This window comes from Oncorhynchus clarkii, chromosome 23 (genome assembly GCF_045791955.1).
Source record: "Oncorhynchus clarkii lewisi isolate Uvic-CL-2024 chromosome 23, UVic_Ocla_1.0, whole genome shotgun sequence".
Taxonomy (NCBI): domain Eukaryota; kingdom Metazoa; phylum Chordata; class Actinopteri; order Salmoniformes; family Salmonidae; genus Oncorhynchus; species Oncorhynchus clarkii.
In genome coordinates this window covers 136,447-155,522 of record NC_092169.1, presented here as the reverse complement: position 1 = coordinate 155,522, position 19,076 = coordinate 136,447, and the positions used below count along the sequence as shown (strand labels likewise).

Genomic DNA, 19,076 nt, shown 5'->3' with positions numbered 1-19,076 from the left:
AACGTAAGGCTCCTTTAGTCCATTATCTGTCGTTCTGCCCCTGAACAAGGCAGTTAACCCACTGTTCCTAGGCCGTCATTGAAAATAAGAATTTGTTCATAACTGACTTGCCTAGTTAAATAAAGGTCAAATATATTTTTTTTAAATTGCGGAGTGAGTAGCTTTCCTTTTGTGACACTACAGTGACATTGAACTTGTGCTGAGGACAGACAGCCACTCAGACTAAAACATTATTTTTATCGGTGCTTCAAGGATTTTGAGTCAGACAGACCAAGGAGACTCGGGTGACAGTACAGAGTCTCTGACCCCTAACCTCTTACCCTAAACCACTGATTGCAGGGAACTTCAGAGCACGCATAGCTACATAAAGACATATGGGCTGCACTAGCTGGGTCATTCCTACTAGGTGGTGCCTTTTCTGTCCCCAGGTGTTAATCATAAACTTCCACAAAAAATAGAAGCCATAAAAGTCATAAAATATTCAAAGCATTTTGTAGTCCTAGTTAAATTCCCTCTCATCAATAAAATGTTTTTACAATTTTTGTATTGATTATTCATTTAAGATTTTCTGTGTGTCCCTGATATCACTTTCCATCTTGCTAGTTTGTTGTAATTCTCCATTTAAGAAAACAACCCACTTCCTACAATGACACCACACTCAGGAAGTGACAATTTCTTTAGTGGAAAAAACTATGGTGCAAAGCTAAATAAATTGAAACACTCAAAGTTGTATAAATGTTTAATGTTATTAGTCTGTATGTCCCCTTCAAATGTCCACCCTATTGGCCTAAATTACAGAGAAAAAAATCAAAATTCCATGCAAGAAATTGCCAAGAAACGGAAGATACATACAAAGCTGTGTACTACTCCCTTCACAGAGCAACGCAAACTGGCCCTAACCAGAATATAAAGAGGAATGGGAGGCCCCAGTGCACAACTAAGCAAGAGAACAAGTACATTGGAGTGTCTAGTTTGAGTGAGAAACAGACGCCTCACAAGTCCTCAACTGGCAGCTTCATTAAATAGTATCCGCAAAACACCAGTCTCAAAGTCAAAAGTTGGGATGCTGGCCTTCTTGTGGTTCATTTAACAAAACCTATGGGAAAATGTTGTTTTTTTGTAGGGTGTTTCGATAAATGCAGAAAATAAGGTCTGTGGTAAACAAACACAGGCTTAAGAGATTTTAGCTATACGTTTTGTTCTAACATCACCTTTTGTGAATTTTGAAGTATTTATGTAATAAAAAAAAACACAAAGGCTTAATAATTCATAATGATTTCCGTGTGTAGCAGTGTGCACACATTTCTGTACTGAATAAATTAGATACATTCAGAGTTCACCGACTAGCCCCTCCCTTCGAGGTTTTGGCAAACAGACATATACAGTAGCTGCATGCTAGCGAAAACTCTTGAAGCCAGACTAGTGTGTAGTCAGTAGCCATGCCCAGCAGAGCTGCATTCAACTAGCTACTATAGCTATTAGCTACCTGGGTTGGTCGAGGTTCTCTCTGGAGTTTTCCTCTTTGGAGCTTTCTCTGAAGTTTTTTTTTAATTTTCTGATGCGTTATCCTTTTTCTCCTCGAACGGTCGGAGTTTCTTTGCACTAGGTTCGCCTGACACCATGAATGATTACGCCGAGACCTCCTTGAGTAAAGATGAGAATATCAAAATTAATCTAGACAGGGGAAACGGCTTTAAAATAATCACTGACAATACAACGGCTACCACATCCACAAAGTCAAAATCATGACACGTGTTTTTATTTTTGGACTTAATTTAAGGTTAGGTTTACAATCACACTTTAAAAAGATACGTTTTAGAAATAGGCGGGGTTTCTGACTTTGTGGCTATGGTAACTAGTGAGTCGCTAAAGCGTGATGAACCAACCCGGATAACGCTGTGCTAATTATGGGACTTCCGATCACGGCCGGTTGTGACATTACACAACCCTGGTCTGTTGTGACGCCTCTAGCGCTGCAGTGCCTTAGACTGCTGCGGAGTCGGAGATTTCCGAGATTCCAATTGTTTTGAACGGGATATTAGCTGCCTGCAGACGATTGTGCCTGACTAGAAATACAGGAACTTTGGTAAGAGTTGATGTTGTGCTTTTCGGTCAGTGCATGTTACACACAGATATTCACAAATGTCGAGGTTGAATGTTCAAAGGTTTTATGTAATGTTTAAAGGTTGTATATTGTGCTGATAAGAGTAGAAATGTGCATATTAAATCAGGCTTCTGTGTATAGTGGCCAGACTACTCTGACAGTGCAACACAGTTTTATTCCTGCCACTAGCACTGGAACAAAGCAGGTAATGATACTTTTTGATACACTTTAACTAATTTAACCGCTATATCAACCGATTTAACAAGAGTCATCTTGCTGATGTCACAAGCTACAATAAGATTGCTGGCTACAATGTTGCAGACAGTTAGATCACTGTGCTCGAGGCTGCAAGGCTAACTTCGTTGAGTCCATATCGGTGCAGGCAGAGTTTATGAGCTAGTTAATAACCAGATTGAACTATTTAGCCAGTGGACTACTAGGCTTTGATTTTAACATCTGACAGTGGATGATATTTATCATCATGGATCAACTTTATGCTGTACAGCCCTTCTAGACATCTGGAGTTTGTCTCTGCATCTTGGATGCAACGTGGCACATACCAAACTAAAGTGAAAGACAGTGATTTCATTGCATTGTACACAACCCTGGTCTGTCGTACTGTTCTGGCCTGTCTATCCCACTGATCTGATCCACGGGGTAGATAATATGTCTCTAGCCATGTAATGTAGGACACATGTGTTACACCTTTGGCTTAGGGCTGTGGACCCGTGAGCACACAAACAAACCTTTATATTAATTTATTTTTAGCCCTTCCAATTGGTAGTTAGTATTGTCTCATTGCTGCAACTCCCGTATGGACTCGGGAGACGCGAAGGTCGGGAGCTGTGCGTACTCCAAAACACAATCAAACCAAGCCGCACTGCTTCTTGACACAATGCCCACTTTACCCTGATGCCAGCCGCACCAATGTGTCGGAGGAAACAAGTACACTGCTCCAGTGTCAGCGTGCACTGCACCCGGCCCGCCACAGGAGTCGCTATTGCGCGATGTGACAAGGACATCCCTGCCGGACAAACCCTCCCCTAACCCGGACAACGCTGTGCCAATTGTGCGCCGCCGCCCCATGGGTCTCCCGGTCACGACAGAGCCTGGACTCGAACCCAGAATCTCTTTAGACCACTGCGCCACTCGGTAGGCCACACACACACAAACAAACCTACCTGTGTAACACCTGTCCCTCTCTACCAGCAGAGATGATCAACAGCCTGTTCTTGATCAACCCTTCAGGGGAGATCTTCCTGGAGAAGCACTGGAAAAGTGTGGTCAGTCGGTCGGTGTGTGACTACTTCCTGGAAGCCAAAGAGAAGGCTCTGGAACCTGAGGACGTTCCACCTGTCATACACACCCCTCATCACTACCTCATCAGCATCTACAGGTCATGCATGCAGTGTATTAGGACTGTATTCAGACCCCTTGATTTTTTTTTCACGTTTTGTTACGTTACAGGCTTATTCCCCTTAATCAATCTACACACAATACCCCATAATGAACTAGTGAAAAACGTTTTTTTTTTTCGATATGTTTGCAAATGTATGAAACAGAAATCACATTTACATAAGTATTCAGACCCTTTACTCAGTACTTTGTTGATGCACCTTTGTCAGCAATTACAGCCTCAAGTCTTCTTGGGTAGGATGCTAAAAGCTTGAAACACCTGTCTTTGGGGAGTTTCTCCCATTCTTCTCATGCTCTGTCAGGTTGATGGGGAGCATCGCTACACAGATATTTTCAGGTCTCTCCAGAAATGTTCAATCCGGTTCAAGTCCGGGTTCTGGCAGGGCCACTCAAGGACATTCAGAGATGTGTCCCAAAGCCACTCCTGCGTTGCCTTGGCTGTGTGCTTAGGGTCCTGTTGGAAGGTGAATCTTCTCCCCAGTCTGATAACTTGCTCCAGAGCGCTCAGGACTTCATCAAGGATCTCGCTGTACATCTTTCCCTCGATCCTGACTAGTTTCCCAGTCCCTGCCGCTGAAAAACATCCCCACGGTATGCTTCATCGTAGGGATGGTGCCAGGTTTCCTCCAGATGTGACGCTTGGCAATTCAGGCCAAAGAGTTCAATCTTGGTTTCATCAGACCCGAGAATCTTGTTCCTCATGGTCTGAGAAGTCCTTTAGGTGCCTTTTGGCAAACTCCAAGCGGGCTGTTATGTGCCTTTTTCTGAGGAGTGGCTTCTGTCTGGTCTGATTGGTGGAGTGCTGCAGAGATGGTTGTTCTTCTGTGGAGATGGGAGAACCTTCCAGAAGAACCCTGGAGTTCTGTCAGTGACATTCAGGTTCTTGGTCACCTCCCTGACCAAGGCCCTTCTCCCCCGAATGCTCAGTTTGTCCAGGCAACCAACTCTAGGAAGAGACTTGGTGGTTCCAAACGTCTTCCATTTAAGAATGACGAGGCCACTGTGTTCTTGGCAACCTTCAATGCTGCAGAAATGTTTTCTACCCTTCCCCAGATCTGTGCCTTAACACAATCCTGTCTTGGAGCTCTACGGACAATTCCTTCAACCTCATGGCTTGATTTTTGCTCTGACATGCATTGTAAATTGTGGGATCTTATATAGACAGGTGTGTGCCTTTCCAAATCATGTCCAATCAATTGAATTTACCACAGGTGGACTCCAAGTTGTAGACACATCTCAAGGATGATCAATGGAAACAGGATGCACCAGAGTTCAATTTTGAGTCTCATAGCTAAGGGTCTGAATACTTGCGTATATAAGGTAATTTCTAAAAACCTGTTTTCGCTTTGTCATTGTGGGGTATTGTGTGTAGATTTGAGGGGAAACAAATCATTTAATCAATTTTAGAAAAAGGCTAACAAAATGTGGGAAAAGTCAAGGGGTCTGAATACTTTCTGAATGCACTGTATGTATGCATAGAAAGACATGCTCGCACACACACACACACACACACACACACACTTCAACAGCTACAGGACGCACACTCACACCTCATCATCTACAAGTTATTTTATTAGAATTTATATCACTATTTAAGAAACCGTCATATATCCAAAGCCAATATAAAAACCTGCTCACTCAAGACAGACAGTTTTAAGGTCTGTCTTTATTAGTGTGTTTTTTTATAACATTTGTTTTGTATACAATGTATGAACGTTGCTTCACACATTTTATTATTACAGGGACAAGCTGTTCTTCCTCTCTGTCATCCAGACTGAGGTTCCTCCGCTGTTTGTCATTGAGTTCCTGCACCGCGTCGCAGAGATGATCCAGGTCTGACAACCTGACAGATTGCCAGGATTAGTTCAACCTGACTAGTTCAACCTGGATTAGTTAATTATTTTATAACCAGTAATGTTTAAGTGTGTGTGTGTGCGTTTTTTTTCTGCAGGACTACTTTGGGGAGTGTTCGGAGACAGTAGTCAAGGACCACATGGTGATGGTGTATGAGCTGTTGGAGGAGATGCTTGACAACGGGTTTCCCCTGGCAACCGAATCTAACGTCCTCAAAGAGATGATCAGACCACCCACCATCCTCCGATCTGTTGTCAACACACTGACAGGTCGGAAGTTTACATACACTTAGGTTGGAGTCATTAAAACTCGTTTTTCAACAACTCCACAAATTTCTTGTTAACAAACTATAGTTTTGACAAGTCGGTTAGCAACTTTTTTCAGTGGCGTATACTCACTTCTTAATCCCTACTGATATCAAAGTAGTGTAGTGGAAGTATACGACTGATCAATTATGTAGTACAATAGAGAAATAATGCACAAAGTAGACTACATAATTTTTTAAAATTTGACCTTTATTTAACTAGGCAAGTCAGTAAGAACAAATTCTTATTTTCAATGACGGCCTAGGAACAGTGGGTTAACTGCCTGTTCAGGGGCAGAACAACAGATTTGTTGGACTAGTAATCGAAAGGTTGCAAGTTCAAATCCCTGAGCTGACCTTGGTACAAACCAAGGTACAAACCTTAGCTCTGGGATTTGAACTTGCAACCTTTCCCCGAGCTGACCTTGGTACAAACCAAGGTACAAACCTTAGCTCTGGGATTTGAACTTGCAACCTTTCGATTACTAGTCCAACGCTCTAACCACTAGGCTACCCTAACCACTAGGCTACCCTACTGCCCCAATCACAAAGCACGTGAAATATATTCACATGCACACAGCCTAGTTTCAGCAGAATATCATCTGCAGGCAGCAAGAGTGTGTAGTTCTTGCTGCCTGCAGGTTTTGGCATGGAACAGCTCACAGAAGAATGACATCGGTAGCCGGTAGGGTAGGAAAGATGTTTCAACTAATGATAACCGCCAGTAAATGCTAACTTAGGCAACAATGGTTATGCAAACCAGATATTGAAACAGTTTAGTCCGAAGTGTTATTTGTGTTGCTGCAATTGTCGTCATGCGCCATTTGCATCAGGGGCATAGACATGGATGCTCCTGGGTGGACAAAGACCCACCCACTGGGGAGCCAGGACCTGACAGGCCCACCCAATCAGATTTATGTGGTTTAAGCATTGTTGTGGACTTGGATCAAACTTTAGTTATTTCTATTTAAAAAATGCGTAATTTTGAGAGTGAAAATCTGAAAAAATATATAGGAAAACATAAATCCTTTCTTTTTTCATTTTTTTTTTCAGACCGTTTGGGAACCTTTTGGCAAAATTAGCTTATACCCACTTCTCCAGGCACCACTACACCACTGCATAGGGCTGAGGGAAAGACAGCAGTTACACACTGCATTATGTTAAAGGATAAGCAGTCCATACACTGGGACATAAAAAGCCAGTAGGTTCCAATCATAACAATACAAAAACACAACCGTTAAGCATTTCCCAAGATAAATCTATTACTATTACTTCACATTGCAAAAAACATTTCACATTTAGCACACAAAGTAACGGGGACCTAGAGTTTAAAGTGGAACTGACAGTACTTTGTCTGTCAATGATCACAAGTCAGTCATAATGTGGCTAATAGGCCAGCGTTTCGGTCTTAGGCACTGCATCTCAGTACTAGAGGCGTCACTACAGACCCTGGTTCGATCCCAGGCTGTATCACAACCGGCCGTGATCAGGAGTCCTATAGGGTTGCGCACAATTGGTCCAGCGTCGTCCGGATTAGGGAAGGGTTTGGCCAGGGTAGGCCGTCATTGTAAATAAGAATTTGCTCTTAACTGACTTGTCGAGTTAAAGGTTAAATCAAATAAAAAATACAATTATTTAGCAAGCTAAAAACCCTGAGTCTATCGTTAGCTAGGTAGGATAATTTCATGTCATGCCATTGGAGGAGTGGGTGACTGACTGACTTTTCTCCTCATATTGTCTTTTGGGGGTTATACACAGCTACAGATGCAGGTTTTATTTCGTCAAGTTCTTGCAGGCTAACCAACTGTTATCCAGTTAGCGTATCTCTTGCATTTGCAAATTCACTCTGGTTATCTACTCCGATTTCAGAGCACTCCATCTGAATGTGGCAGAGCGCAGAACAACTGATACATTTACAAATGCTCAACAACCGCTGAATATGACTGGTGTCAGTAAACGTAAAAAAAGTAATAGTTAGTCAATGCTTTAGATAACAACATGTAAACAGCCTAACCAGTTCTGCTTCTGCGAGTAAAATGGTCAGAGTGAGGTGTTTTCTCATTTCTGTTTGGAAGTATAGCAATCTAGCCAACTTTTGTCAGTTAGCTTGGGTGCTTGGTAGTGACAAGCATGCATTGGCAGGCAAGTTGCAGAAGGACGAGGAGACTACAATTCCCCGTTGTTTATCAGTGCAATTTTTACGGCCAGCTAGCTGAATAAGTTATTTGGCAGTAAAAATTGCACCGATAAACCTCAATCAATCTAATTTATTTATAAAGCCTTTCTTACATCAGCTGCTGTCACAAAGTGCTGTACAGAAACCCAGCCTAAACCCAAAACAGCAAGCAATGCAGGTGTAGAAGCATGGTGGCTAGGAAAAACTCCCTAGAAAGGCCAGAAACTAGAAAGAAACCTAGAGAGGAACTAGGCTATGAGGAGTGGCCAGTCCTCTTCTTGCTGTGCCAGGTGGAGATTATAACAGAACATGGCCAATGGTTCACAAAGAAGGGCACCTACCTATTGGTAGAGTTTCCCTTTGAGCATGGCTGTTATTAATTATACTTTGGATGGTGTATCAATACACCCAGTCACTACAAAGATACAGGTGCCCTTCCTAACTCAGTTGCCGGAGAGGAAGGAAATCGCTCAGGGATTTCACCATAAGGTCAATGGTGATTTTAAAAGAGTTTAATGGCTGGGATGGGAGATAACTGAGGATGGATTAAAAACATTGTAGTTACTCTACAATATTAACATAAATGACAGAGTGAAATGGATGAAGCCTGTACAGATTCCAAATATTCCAAAACATGCATCCTGTTTGCAACAGGGCACTTAAGTACATATTGCAAAAAAAGAGGCAAGGAAATGCACGTTTTTATCCTGAATACAAAGTGTGATGTTTGGGGCAAATCCAACACTTCACTGAGTACCACTCTTCATATTTTCAAGCATGGTGGTGGCTTGTCATCGGCAAGGACTAAGGAGTTTTTTTTAGGATAAAAAGAAACGGAAAAGAGCTTAGCACAGGCAAAATTATAGAGGAAACTTGGTTTAGTCTGCTTATCAAGGCAACATTGAATGTTCCTGAGTAACTTAGTTACAGTTTTGACTTAAATCGGCTTAAAAATGTATGGCAAGACTTGAAAATTACTGTTTTGCAATGATCAACATCCAACTTGACAGTGCTTGAATCATTTTTTAAATAATGGGCAAATATCATACAATCCAGCTGTGCAAAAGCTCTTACAGCTGTAATCGCTGCTAAACGTGACTCTAACATGTATTAACTCAGGGGGCTGAATACTTATCTAATGAAGAAATATTAGTGTTTTATTTTCCATTAAATTGTTTTAAATATTCTTCCACTTTGACATTAGAGTATTTTGTGTAGGTCGTTGACAAAAAATGACATCCATTTTAATCCCACTTTGTAACACAACAAAATGTGGAAAAAGTCAAGGGGTGTGAACTTTCTAAAAACACTAGGTCGAGATAAAGTGACTAGGCAACAGGATAGATAATAAACTGTAGCAGCAGCGTATGTTATGAGTTAGTTTAAAAAGTGTGTGTGTGTGTGTTCCAGGGACCAGTAACGTTGGAGACACGTTCCCAACTGGTCAGCTGTCGACCATCCCGTGGAGGCGGGCCGGAGTGAGGTACACCAATAATGAAGCTTACTTTGACGTGGTGGAGGAGATTGACGCTATCCTGGACCAATCAGGTAGGAGCAGTACTGACTTGTCCACCGGCACCACGGTGCAGAGATCCCGGAAGTCAGATCCAGAGGTTAAAGGTCAGGCATCAGGAGTTTGTGTGTGTGTGTGTGTCGTCTGTAAGCTGTGTTATGATTGGTTAACAGGTACAACAGTGTTTGCAGAGATCCAGGGCGTGGTCGAGGCGTGTGTCAAGCTGTCTGGTATGCCCGACCTCACACTCTCCTTCATGGTGGGCCCCCACACACACACTATATCAGGGTTGGGGTCCATTCGAATTGAAGGTAGTCATTTCAGGAAGTGATTTAACTTTTTAATAAAAAAATGGAAATAATAAATAACTTTTGAAAGTTACTTCTTGAATTGATTTCCTTCAATTCAAATTGACCACACACACATACACACACACACACGGGTGGCAGGTAGCCTAGCGGTTAAGAGCGCTGGGCCAGTAACCAAAAGGTTGCTGGTTCGAATCACCGAGCCAGGAAAGTGGAAAAATTTCGCCGCTCTGCCCTTGAGCAAGGCAGTAAACCCCCAACAACAACTGCTCCCCGGGTGCTGTGGACATCGATTAAGGCAGCCTGACACATTTTGGCTGAATGCATTCAGTTGTGCAACTAACTAGGCATTTCCCTTCCCACACACAGAGAGAGAGCCCCAGTGTATTGGTCTATTCATACTGCATTTTGTCGTTGCAGAATCCTCGTCTCCTTGACGATGTGAGTTTCCACCCATGTGTTCGCTATAAACTCTGGGAATCTGAGCGCGTCCTCTCCTTCATTCCCCCTGATGGGAACTTCACCCTAATGACCTATCACGTCAATGCACAGAAGTAAGGCTTTCAACTCTGACCCCTAATCCTAACACTACCATGTCTATTATTTTCAGTCTGGTAGCCATCCCAGTTTAATAATAGTATTGGTAATCTATTTATTCTGTTATATTCTATGCAGTCTTGTAGCCATCCCAGTGTATGTGAAGCAGAGCATCAGTTTCTTTGAGTGTGGTTCTGATGGCCGTCTGGACGTGACCGTTGGACCGAAGCAGACCATGGGAAAGACGGTCGAAGGGGTGATGGTCACGGTCCACTTGCCCAAAACTATCCTCAGCATCAATCTGACTGCCACACAGGGCAGTTACACATATGACAATGGTACAAAGGTAACTACACGCCTACTTCCCTGTTACCTTGTAACCTCTAACCCCTGAGCCTAACCACTACACAGAGTAGCTATACCTACGACCCTATTTCCACGTTAGACCAGGTAAACAGCAAATCAGCAGACATTACTATTAACAAACTTCTCCATCTCACAAGTATCCCTGAACCTAACCCCCCCCCCCCCCCCCCCCCTTCTCTCTCTTTTTCTTTCTCTCTCTCTCTCCCACGCTCTCTTCTCTCTAGTTGTTGGTGTGGGACATTGGAAAGTTGAACCCACAGAAGCTTCCTAACTTGCGAGGTAGTCTGAGTCTGCAGGCTGGAGCCCCCAAACCAGAGGAGAACCCCAGTCTGAACATCGACCTGAATATACAGCAACTTGCAATATCAGGTACCCCTGACCTGTAACTTTTGTCCCTTTCAGCCTCTCCCAATTGTTGGGTTATTCCAAATCGGTTCCTACTACCTAGCCCCCTTGTAGATCTGGAGGAATTGGATAAGTAGAAGTCTTATGGTAATAGTTTAGTCTTGCCTCCTTATTGACTGTTGAAATGTGACCATATTGCTTCCATTGATCCAATTTTCATAGATCTATGAGTGGCTCAGTAATAGGTGCTAGGGGTAAATTTGGAATTAAGCTAATCTTTCTCTGTGTCTTGGCAGTAAAGTTTATGGTGTTGGGGGTAGTAACATGCTCTGTAAAAGGTTGTATTGCCATAGTAATACTGCATGCTAAATATCAATGTACACTCAGTTTATTAGGTACACCACCCCGTTCACGAAAATGGTTCACTCCTACAGACAGTGAGCCGTGGCTGTGGCTTGCTATATAAATAAAGCAGTCAGACAGGCATCAAGGCATTCAGTTACTGTTCGATTGGACGTTGAGAATGGGCAAAACGAGTGACCTAAGCGAGGTATGATCGTCGTTGCCAGGCACGCCAGTTCTAGTATCTCAGAAATGGCCGACCCCTTGGACTTTTCATGCACGACACTGTCTAGGGTTTACAGAGAATGGTAAGACAAAATAAAAACATCCAGGCAGTGGCAGTCCTGTGGGCGAAAACAGCTCGTTGATGAGAGGTCAAAGGATAAATGCAAGCTAACATGCAAGTCACAAATAAGCTAATAACGGTGCAGTACAAATTCTGAGAACGGCATCTCAGAATGCACAACTCGTCAGTCCTTGTCACAGATGGGCTATTGAAGCAGACAACCACACCGGGTTCCACTCCTATCAGCTAAAAACAAGAAGAAGCAGCTGCAGTGGGCACGTGATCACCAACACTGGACAATTGAATAGTGGAAAAACATTGCCTCCTCTGACGAATCCCAGCTCCTGATGAGTCATGCTGATGGCAGTCCGAATTTGGTGTAAGTATCATGAGTCCATGGCCACATCCTGCCTTGTTACAGGCTGGTGGTGTAATGGTGTGGGGAATATTTTCCTGGCACATGTTAGGTCCTCTTGATACCAATTGCGCAGCACTTCCGTTCCCTGAAAAATTCAGGTTGTTCTGGAGACATAGGGGCATCCTACACTGAAAAAAATATATAAATGCAACATGCAACAATTTCAAAGATTTTATTGTTACAATGGTTCATCTTTTAACAGTTGCAGTGCAGCTTGCATGGTGCCACATAATTTTATGGCACGTTTTTTAAGTGTGAACCACTGGTACCATTAATGCTCGTTAGTGCTAGTTTTTCCCCGTTGGCGAATTGAACCCCTGTCTCCCGCGTGCCCGCAATCTCTAGTACAGGCCTTATTGAAGGCTACCAAATGCTTCTCAAAGATGCCCTCTGGGGGTCAAACTAGCACTAACTAGCATTGTAAATAAGAATTTGTACCTTAACTGATTCCATATGTGTTATTTCATAGTTGTGATGTCTTCACTTCTACATTGTAGAATAATAGTAAAAATAAAAAAAAACCCTGGAATGAGTAGGTTTGTCCAAACTTTTGACTGGTACTTGCTTAATTAATTTGATTTAATATTATGGAGGTTCTATTCCAAGGAAAATGAAAAACCCTCTGGGTTTCCGTTAGGATGGGGACGGGAAATATGACGCTGTACAACGTGATGGTCGGGAGTACAGTACTGGTCTATTTAGCTAAAGAATGTAGTGTCCTGCGGGTGCGCAGGATACCGGGGTTCAATTCCCCGACGAGGCGGAAGGAGTAGGCTGTTCTTGTAAATAACAATTTGTTCTTAACTGACTTGCCTAGTTAAATAAATCCTCTTTAAATAAGACCTACACCACTTTTAACAGCACATTACTCAATACTAGTGAGACTCTCGTCGCCTACGGTAAGCCTACAGTATATCTAAAAAATATGATGTGACTCTCCGCCAATAATTACATATAAGAGGCTTGGAGGATATTTCTGTAATTCAGTGATATTTATTCCCGTAGTAATTCGTTATGGATCCATAACTAAATAAACATCAGCATTTTGAAAGAGTATTTTTATTATTTTATGAATGAAAGCATAAAGATGCCATTTATTATTTACATTGCTTTAGTTTGAACCTGCGGACTGGCACTAAGAACAGAACAGCGGGAACGTTTCCCTAGTCAGCGCCATTATTAGTGCAATGCCCCTTAAAGTGTTGCCAGTGTGGCAGGGTGGATGTCCACCCCCTTCCTCCTCCCTTCCCCATGGGCTAGGTCGGTCTTCTGTGCGCGGCTCTGCGGCCCATCCCGTGCCCCCTGCCCTTGTGCCTTGAATCTCGCGCGCTTTCAGTGGATACAGCTGGAAAACTGCAATGCAGTCCCATTGTGCGCCACTCGGGAGCTGTGACCAATATATATTGTCCTGCTAATAACGGGGTTAATAATATATATGTGAGAATATCCAACGGGCTTTTATATCATTCTAAATTAATAATAATAGTCACTTTGTTTAAAAATAACAATATTTTGGAGATTTCGTTTTCAAATAACATAAAATGAGCGAGGAAAAGGGACATTCTTGAACATGGAGTGAGACATTGTTACTAATTTGTAAATCAAGGCAGTTTGTTATTTAGGAAGATTTATTTCTGTTTTTAGAGGGAGAAAAACCAAAAACCTACAGTCATCTCATGGGTCTCTCAGTTGAGCCCACCACAGGTATTGAAGCAGCATCTGTAACACAGCTATGCAGTGTCTTAGACCATTGCGCCACTCAAGAACTGTACAATGTGACCGGTTGGGAGTGGCATACAGTACTTCAGTAAGAGCAAAATAATCCTAAACAATAAAATAATAAAAACCTTTGTGTAACAACAGTTTTAGGAAGTAATACTGAAGATGTGCACAATTATCAGTTTCTATTTAGGTTTGTCGCCCATTCATTGTCAGTTAGAGACACAGTGGGGCCCAAAAGCATAATCAGTTCTCTAACTCCCCATTGCGCTGGTCTGGAGCAATAAAGTGGGATAAAGCAGGGTACCGTACTAAACCACAAATTTCCTCTAAGTCCCGCGGCGTAAGCTCACAACTTTTTAAAGGAGGAACCACTGTACAGTTCATATAAGTAAAGTAGGCCCCAATCTATGGATTTCACATGACTGGGACTACAGATATGCATCTGTTGGTCACAGATACCTTTTTAAAAAAGGGGTGTTTCATCAGAACCAGTCGGTATCAAGTGTGACCACCATTTTCCTCATGCAGCGTGACACGTCTCATTTGCATAGAGTTGATCAGGCTGTTGATTGTTGCCTGTGGAATGTTCACTTCTCTTCAATGGCTGTGCTAAGTTTCTGGATATTGGCGGGAACTAGAACACGCTGTCGTACACGTCGATCCAGAACATCCCAAACATGCTCAATATGTGACATGCCTGGTGAGTATGCAGGGCATGGAAGAACTGGGACATTTTCAGCTTCCAGGAATTGTGTAAGATCCTTGCTACATGGGGATGTGCATTATCATGCTGAATCAAGGTAATGGCAGCGGATGTTTGGCACGACAATGAGCCTCAGGATCTCGCCATGGTATCTCTTGCATTTTATCGATGGCAATTGGAATGCACATTGTGTTTGTTTTCCATAGCTTATGCCTGCCCATACCATAACACCACTGCCATCATGGGGCACTCTGTTCACATCTTCACGGTACAGTTGAAACCGGGATTAATTTGTGAAGAGCACACTTTTCCAGCTTCTTGATATGCCACACCTGTCAGGTGGATGGATATTCTTGGCAAAGGAGAAATGCTCACTAACAGGGATTTGAACAAATTTGTGCACAAAATTTGAGAGAAGCTTTTTGTGCATTTGAAAAATTTCTATGATCCGTTATTTCAGCTCATGAAACATGGGACCAACACTTTACATACATTTTTGTTCAGTATAAATGGGTGTACCTAATAAACCTCAGACTCAATGGAGAATATGTGTGTCGATAAATGTTACAGTATAGGCGTTTTGATAAATGTGTAAATATATGGTAACTGTAAAGTTTATGGTAAATCCATGAAATAGTTAACCCAAAAACAATCTTTTAGTATTTTGTTTTGTCCACTGTTAATACATTCCCCAAAAATAGTGCATGTTAGCGGTCAAAATGTCAAGATAAAGAAAATTCAGTACAGAGCAAAACAAATGGTGATGCGTTTATGCTAACTGTGTTTTAGGACTGAAGGTGAACAGGCTGGATATGTTTGGTGAGAAGTACAAGCCTTTTAAAGGGGTTAAATACATCACCAAGGCTGGGAAGTTCCAGGTGCGGACTTGAAGAGTGAAACCTATACCCCTATACTCCTTCTATATTAGGGACAGAGCCTGTATTAAATAACTTTGTTGTTTATTTAAATGTTTATTATTTGGATGGAATGGAGTTGTTGGTCTGCGAAGGGAATTGTTTTAGACAATCACCCTATTATTTCTCCTGTATCTGGAATTAAATAACCTCTACGGAATCTCACTGTGTTCCAGCACAGCCCACCTCTCGCTTTCTGTCTGTCTTACTCATCTCCCCTCTTTCTATATTCTATTTCTGTGCTTTAGCAGGTAAAGATTTAATATCTAGTTTTATATAAAGCATATTTTTTGACCATTTTATGACTAATAACCCTCTAATGCTGAGTAACTGCAACCAAGAGTGGAATCTCATTTGGTCATACATGGTGTTAATTAATATACAAGCTAACAATTACTGCAAGTATTAATAAATATACATAAAGTCACTACTGCATTTTATTTGCCGTTCTCACCAGGGCCTTTTGGTTGTCCTAATGTTATTTTGCCTACAACCTTCCCACAACCTTCTGGGAATGGTTCAGGGTAGTTGCTTGGCTTTGGAACGTTGTCAGCACAGTTAAAGAACTTGACAAAAAAATAATATTTTCTTTGTTTTTCATTACTTTAACACAACGTTTCCTAAAAGTTCAAACATGGTTACATTTAATTTCAATTTTGGTAATGTCATAGGAACATTCTCCAACTTGTTTGACATTGGAAATGTTCTCAAAGTTCAGAGAACATTAAGAAACAGTGTTCTTCTTTGGAAATTTCAGTACTTCAGCATAATGTTTTCTGCAGGTTTCCTCATTGTTCTATTTAAAGGCATGTTCTCAGAACATTAAGAAAACTTGCCATAAAAACTAAAAGCAAATATTTTGTAACGTTCCAAGAATGTTATTTAAAAACTTTAATTCTCATCATCAACAAAACTCTCTATCCTCTATCTTGTTAAATGTGTTCAGGTGTGTTGGCCTGAACTTGTTCTCTTTGAAATGGGTTCTGTTTGAATAGACTAAAATGAACAGCTTTGTATGAGTTAAAAAAACATGGCATGCTAGCTCCTTCCTGGTGGTGCATTGGACGAAATGCACGGATGAAGTCAAGAAGATCAGAGGTTAGAATGTCACTGACGGGACGGCATGCCACAATAAAACATTTATGTTTGCATGATTTAATGCTTAAATTAGTTTCCATGAGCCGGGTGCTTGGAGTTCAGTACAGTTATCCCAAATGTAAGCTAGCAGTGTAATTAAAAGTCTTAGTGAAAGTTTGGGGTCACAACATTTTAGAATGTTCTCAAACTTATTTTATTACCAAATTATTTTATTATTCAAATAATGTTTTTAAAACCTCCCTGCAAACTAAAATGTACATTCACAGAACAGGCAAAATGTTCACTTGGACCAATTGGAAACCAAATGCTTACGTTCCCACGTAAGCTCCAAGGAATGAAATGTGCTATCTGGAATTTGTTATGCCTGATGCACAATATACATTTTCCCATAGAGGGTTAGAGTAATGTGGTTAATGTGGATGCTACCATGATTATGCATAATAATGAATTATACGTGAATACTGATGAGTGAGAAAGTTAGAGGCACAATGATCATCATGGCATTTTTCAGGATTAATTTAGAAGTGTTCAGAAACAACTTATCTACACTGAACAAAAAATATAAAGATAAGCACAACATCTCCTTTGCATAGAGTTGATCAGGCTGTTGACCCACTCCTCTTCAATGGCTGTACGAAGTTGCTGGATATTGGCGGGAACTGGAACACGCTGTTGTTCACATCGATCCAGAGCATCCCAAACGTCCTCAATGGGTGGTGATATGTCTGGTGAGGATGCAAGCCATGAAAGAACTGGGACATTTTCAGCTTCCAGGAATTGTGTACAGCTCCTTGCTACATGCAAGCATTATCATGCTGAATCAAGGTGATGGCAGCGGATGTTTAGCACGACAATGAGCCTCAGGATTGCGTCTCGGTGTTTGCATTTATTTATTATGGATCCCCATTAGGGTCCAGCAAAATGGGGTCCAGCTAAATTTAAGGCAATTTATACCATTTTTTTAAAAATATTACAATGCATTCACAGATTTCACAACACACTGTGTGCCCTCAGGCTCCTACTCCACCACTACCACATATCTACAATACTAAATCCATCTGAATGTATAGTATCGTGTGTCTGTGCCAATGTTTGTGATGGAATCTCTGTGTGTTCAAATTGCTATTGATAAAATGCAAGCTTACGCCTGCCCATACCATAACCTCACCACCACCAAGGGACACTCTGTTCACAACTTTGACATCAGCAAACCGCTGACCCACATGAAGCTATCTGCCCGGTACAGTTGAAACCGGGATTAATCAGTGAAGAGCACACTTTTCTAGCAATCAATCAGGTCAAGACCCTGGTGAGGACAACGAGCACACAGATTAGTTTACCTGAGACAGTTACTGACAGTTTGCAGACATTCTTCGGTTGTGCACACCCACAGTTTCATCAGCTGTCTGGCTTTCTGGTCTCAGACAATCCCGCAAGTGAAGAAGCTGGATGTGGAGGTCGTGGACTGGCGTGGTAACGCGTGGTCTGCAGCTGTGAGGCCGGTTGGACGTACTGCCAAATTCTCTACAACAATGTTGGAGGTGGCTTATGGTAGAGAAATGTGTATTAAATTATCTGGCAACAGCTCTGTTGGACATTCCTGCACTCAGAATGTATATTGCACTCTCCCTTAACTTGAGACATCTTTGGCATTGCATTGTGACAAAATGCACCTTTTAGAGTGGCCTTTTATTGTCCCCAGCACAAGGTCCACCTGTGTAATGATCATGTTTAATCACAAACAGGGTTGTAAACAAATTTGTGCACAACATTTGAGAGAAATATGCGCTTTATGTGTATGGAACATTTCTGGGATCTTTTGTTTCAGCTCATGAAATATGGGACCAACACATGTTGCGTTTTATATTTTTCTTCAGTGTACTCACTTAGAAAGAAAATTACTCCAGTCAGTTCATATTGGGCAAAACACAACCTGAAGCAAATGCATCCAAATAAAATTGTATTGGTCACATACACGTGTTTAGCAGATGTTATTTTAGGTGTAGCAAAATGCTTCTAGCTCTGACAGTGCAGTAATAGCAAAACATTTCACAACATATACCCAATACACACAAATCTAAGTAAAGGAATATAATTAAGAATATATAAATATATGGACGAGCAATGTCAGAGTGGCATAGACTAAGATACAGTAGAATAGAATACAGTATATACATATGAGATGAGTAATGCAAAATATGTGAACATTATTGAAGTGACTAGTGTTCCATTTATTAAAGTGTCCAGGGATTTCAAGTCTATGTACACTACTGTTCAAAAGCTTGGGATCACTTAGAAATGTCCTTGTTTTTGAAGAGCCACAGATGATGCACTCTCTATTGCACTCCACATTGTCCTTTCCCACCTGGACAAAAGGAACACCTATGTGAGAATGCTATTCATTGACTACAGCTCAGTGTTCACCATAGTGCCCTCAAAGCTCATCACTAAGCTAAGGACCCTCGGACTAAACACCTCCCTCTGCAACTGGATCCGGGACTTCCTGACAGGCCGCCCCCAGATGGTAAGGGTAACAACACACACGCCACATTGATCCTCAACACAGGGGCCCCTTAGGGGTGCGTGCTCAAGCCTCTCCTGTACTACCTGTTCACTCATGACTGCATAGCCAGGCACGACTCCAACAGCATCATTAAGTTTGCCGATGAC

At 41.8% G+C, this 19,076-nt stretch overlaps 1 protein-coding gene across 9 annotated transcripts in view; it reads left to right on the top strand.

Annotated features, from left to right (window-relative positions):
• Positions 1 to 16,462, top strand: part of LOC139381695 (AP-3 complex subunit mu-1-like) — a 46,780-nt gene extending 30,318 nt beyond the window's left edge. Inside the window, exons 1-10 of one of the 9 annotated variants that reach the window (XM_071125405.1) lie at positions 1,422 to 2,086; positions 3,314 to 3,500; positions 5,263 to 5,353; positions 5,472 to 5,643; positions 9,265 to 9,402; positions 9,541 to 9,626; positions 10,096 to 10,229; positions 10,351 to 10,558; positions 10,803 to 10,947; positions 15,184 to 15,735. In XM_071125405.1, the coding sequence (XP_070981506.1) occupies positions 3,319 to 3,500; positions 5,263 to 5,353; positions 5,472 to 5,643; positions 9,265 to 9,402; positions 9,541 to 9,626; positions 10,096 to 10,229; positions 10,351 to 10,558; positions 10,803 to 10,947; positions 15,184 to 15,284 (1,257 nt within the window). In that variant the 5' untranslated portion in view covers positions 1,422 to 2,086; positions 3,314 to 3,318 and the 3' untranslated portion in view covers positions 15,285 to 15,735. Of the gene's footprint in view, positions 1 to 1,421; positions 2,087 to 2,237; positions 2,310 to 3,313; positions 3,501 to 5,262; positions 5,354 to 5,471; positions 5,644 to 9,264; positions 9,627 to 10,095; positions 10,230 to 10,350; positions 10,559 to 10,802; positions 10,948 to 15,183 lie in introns of those variants that run through there. The other 8 variants (XM_071125402.1, XM_071125404.1, XM_071125403.1 and 5 more) reach the window with 8 other exon arrangements.
• The last annotated feature ends 2,614 nt before the right edge of the window (positions 16,463 to 19,076 follow it).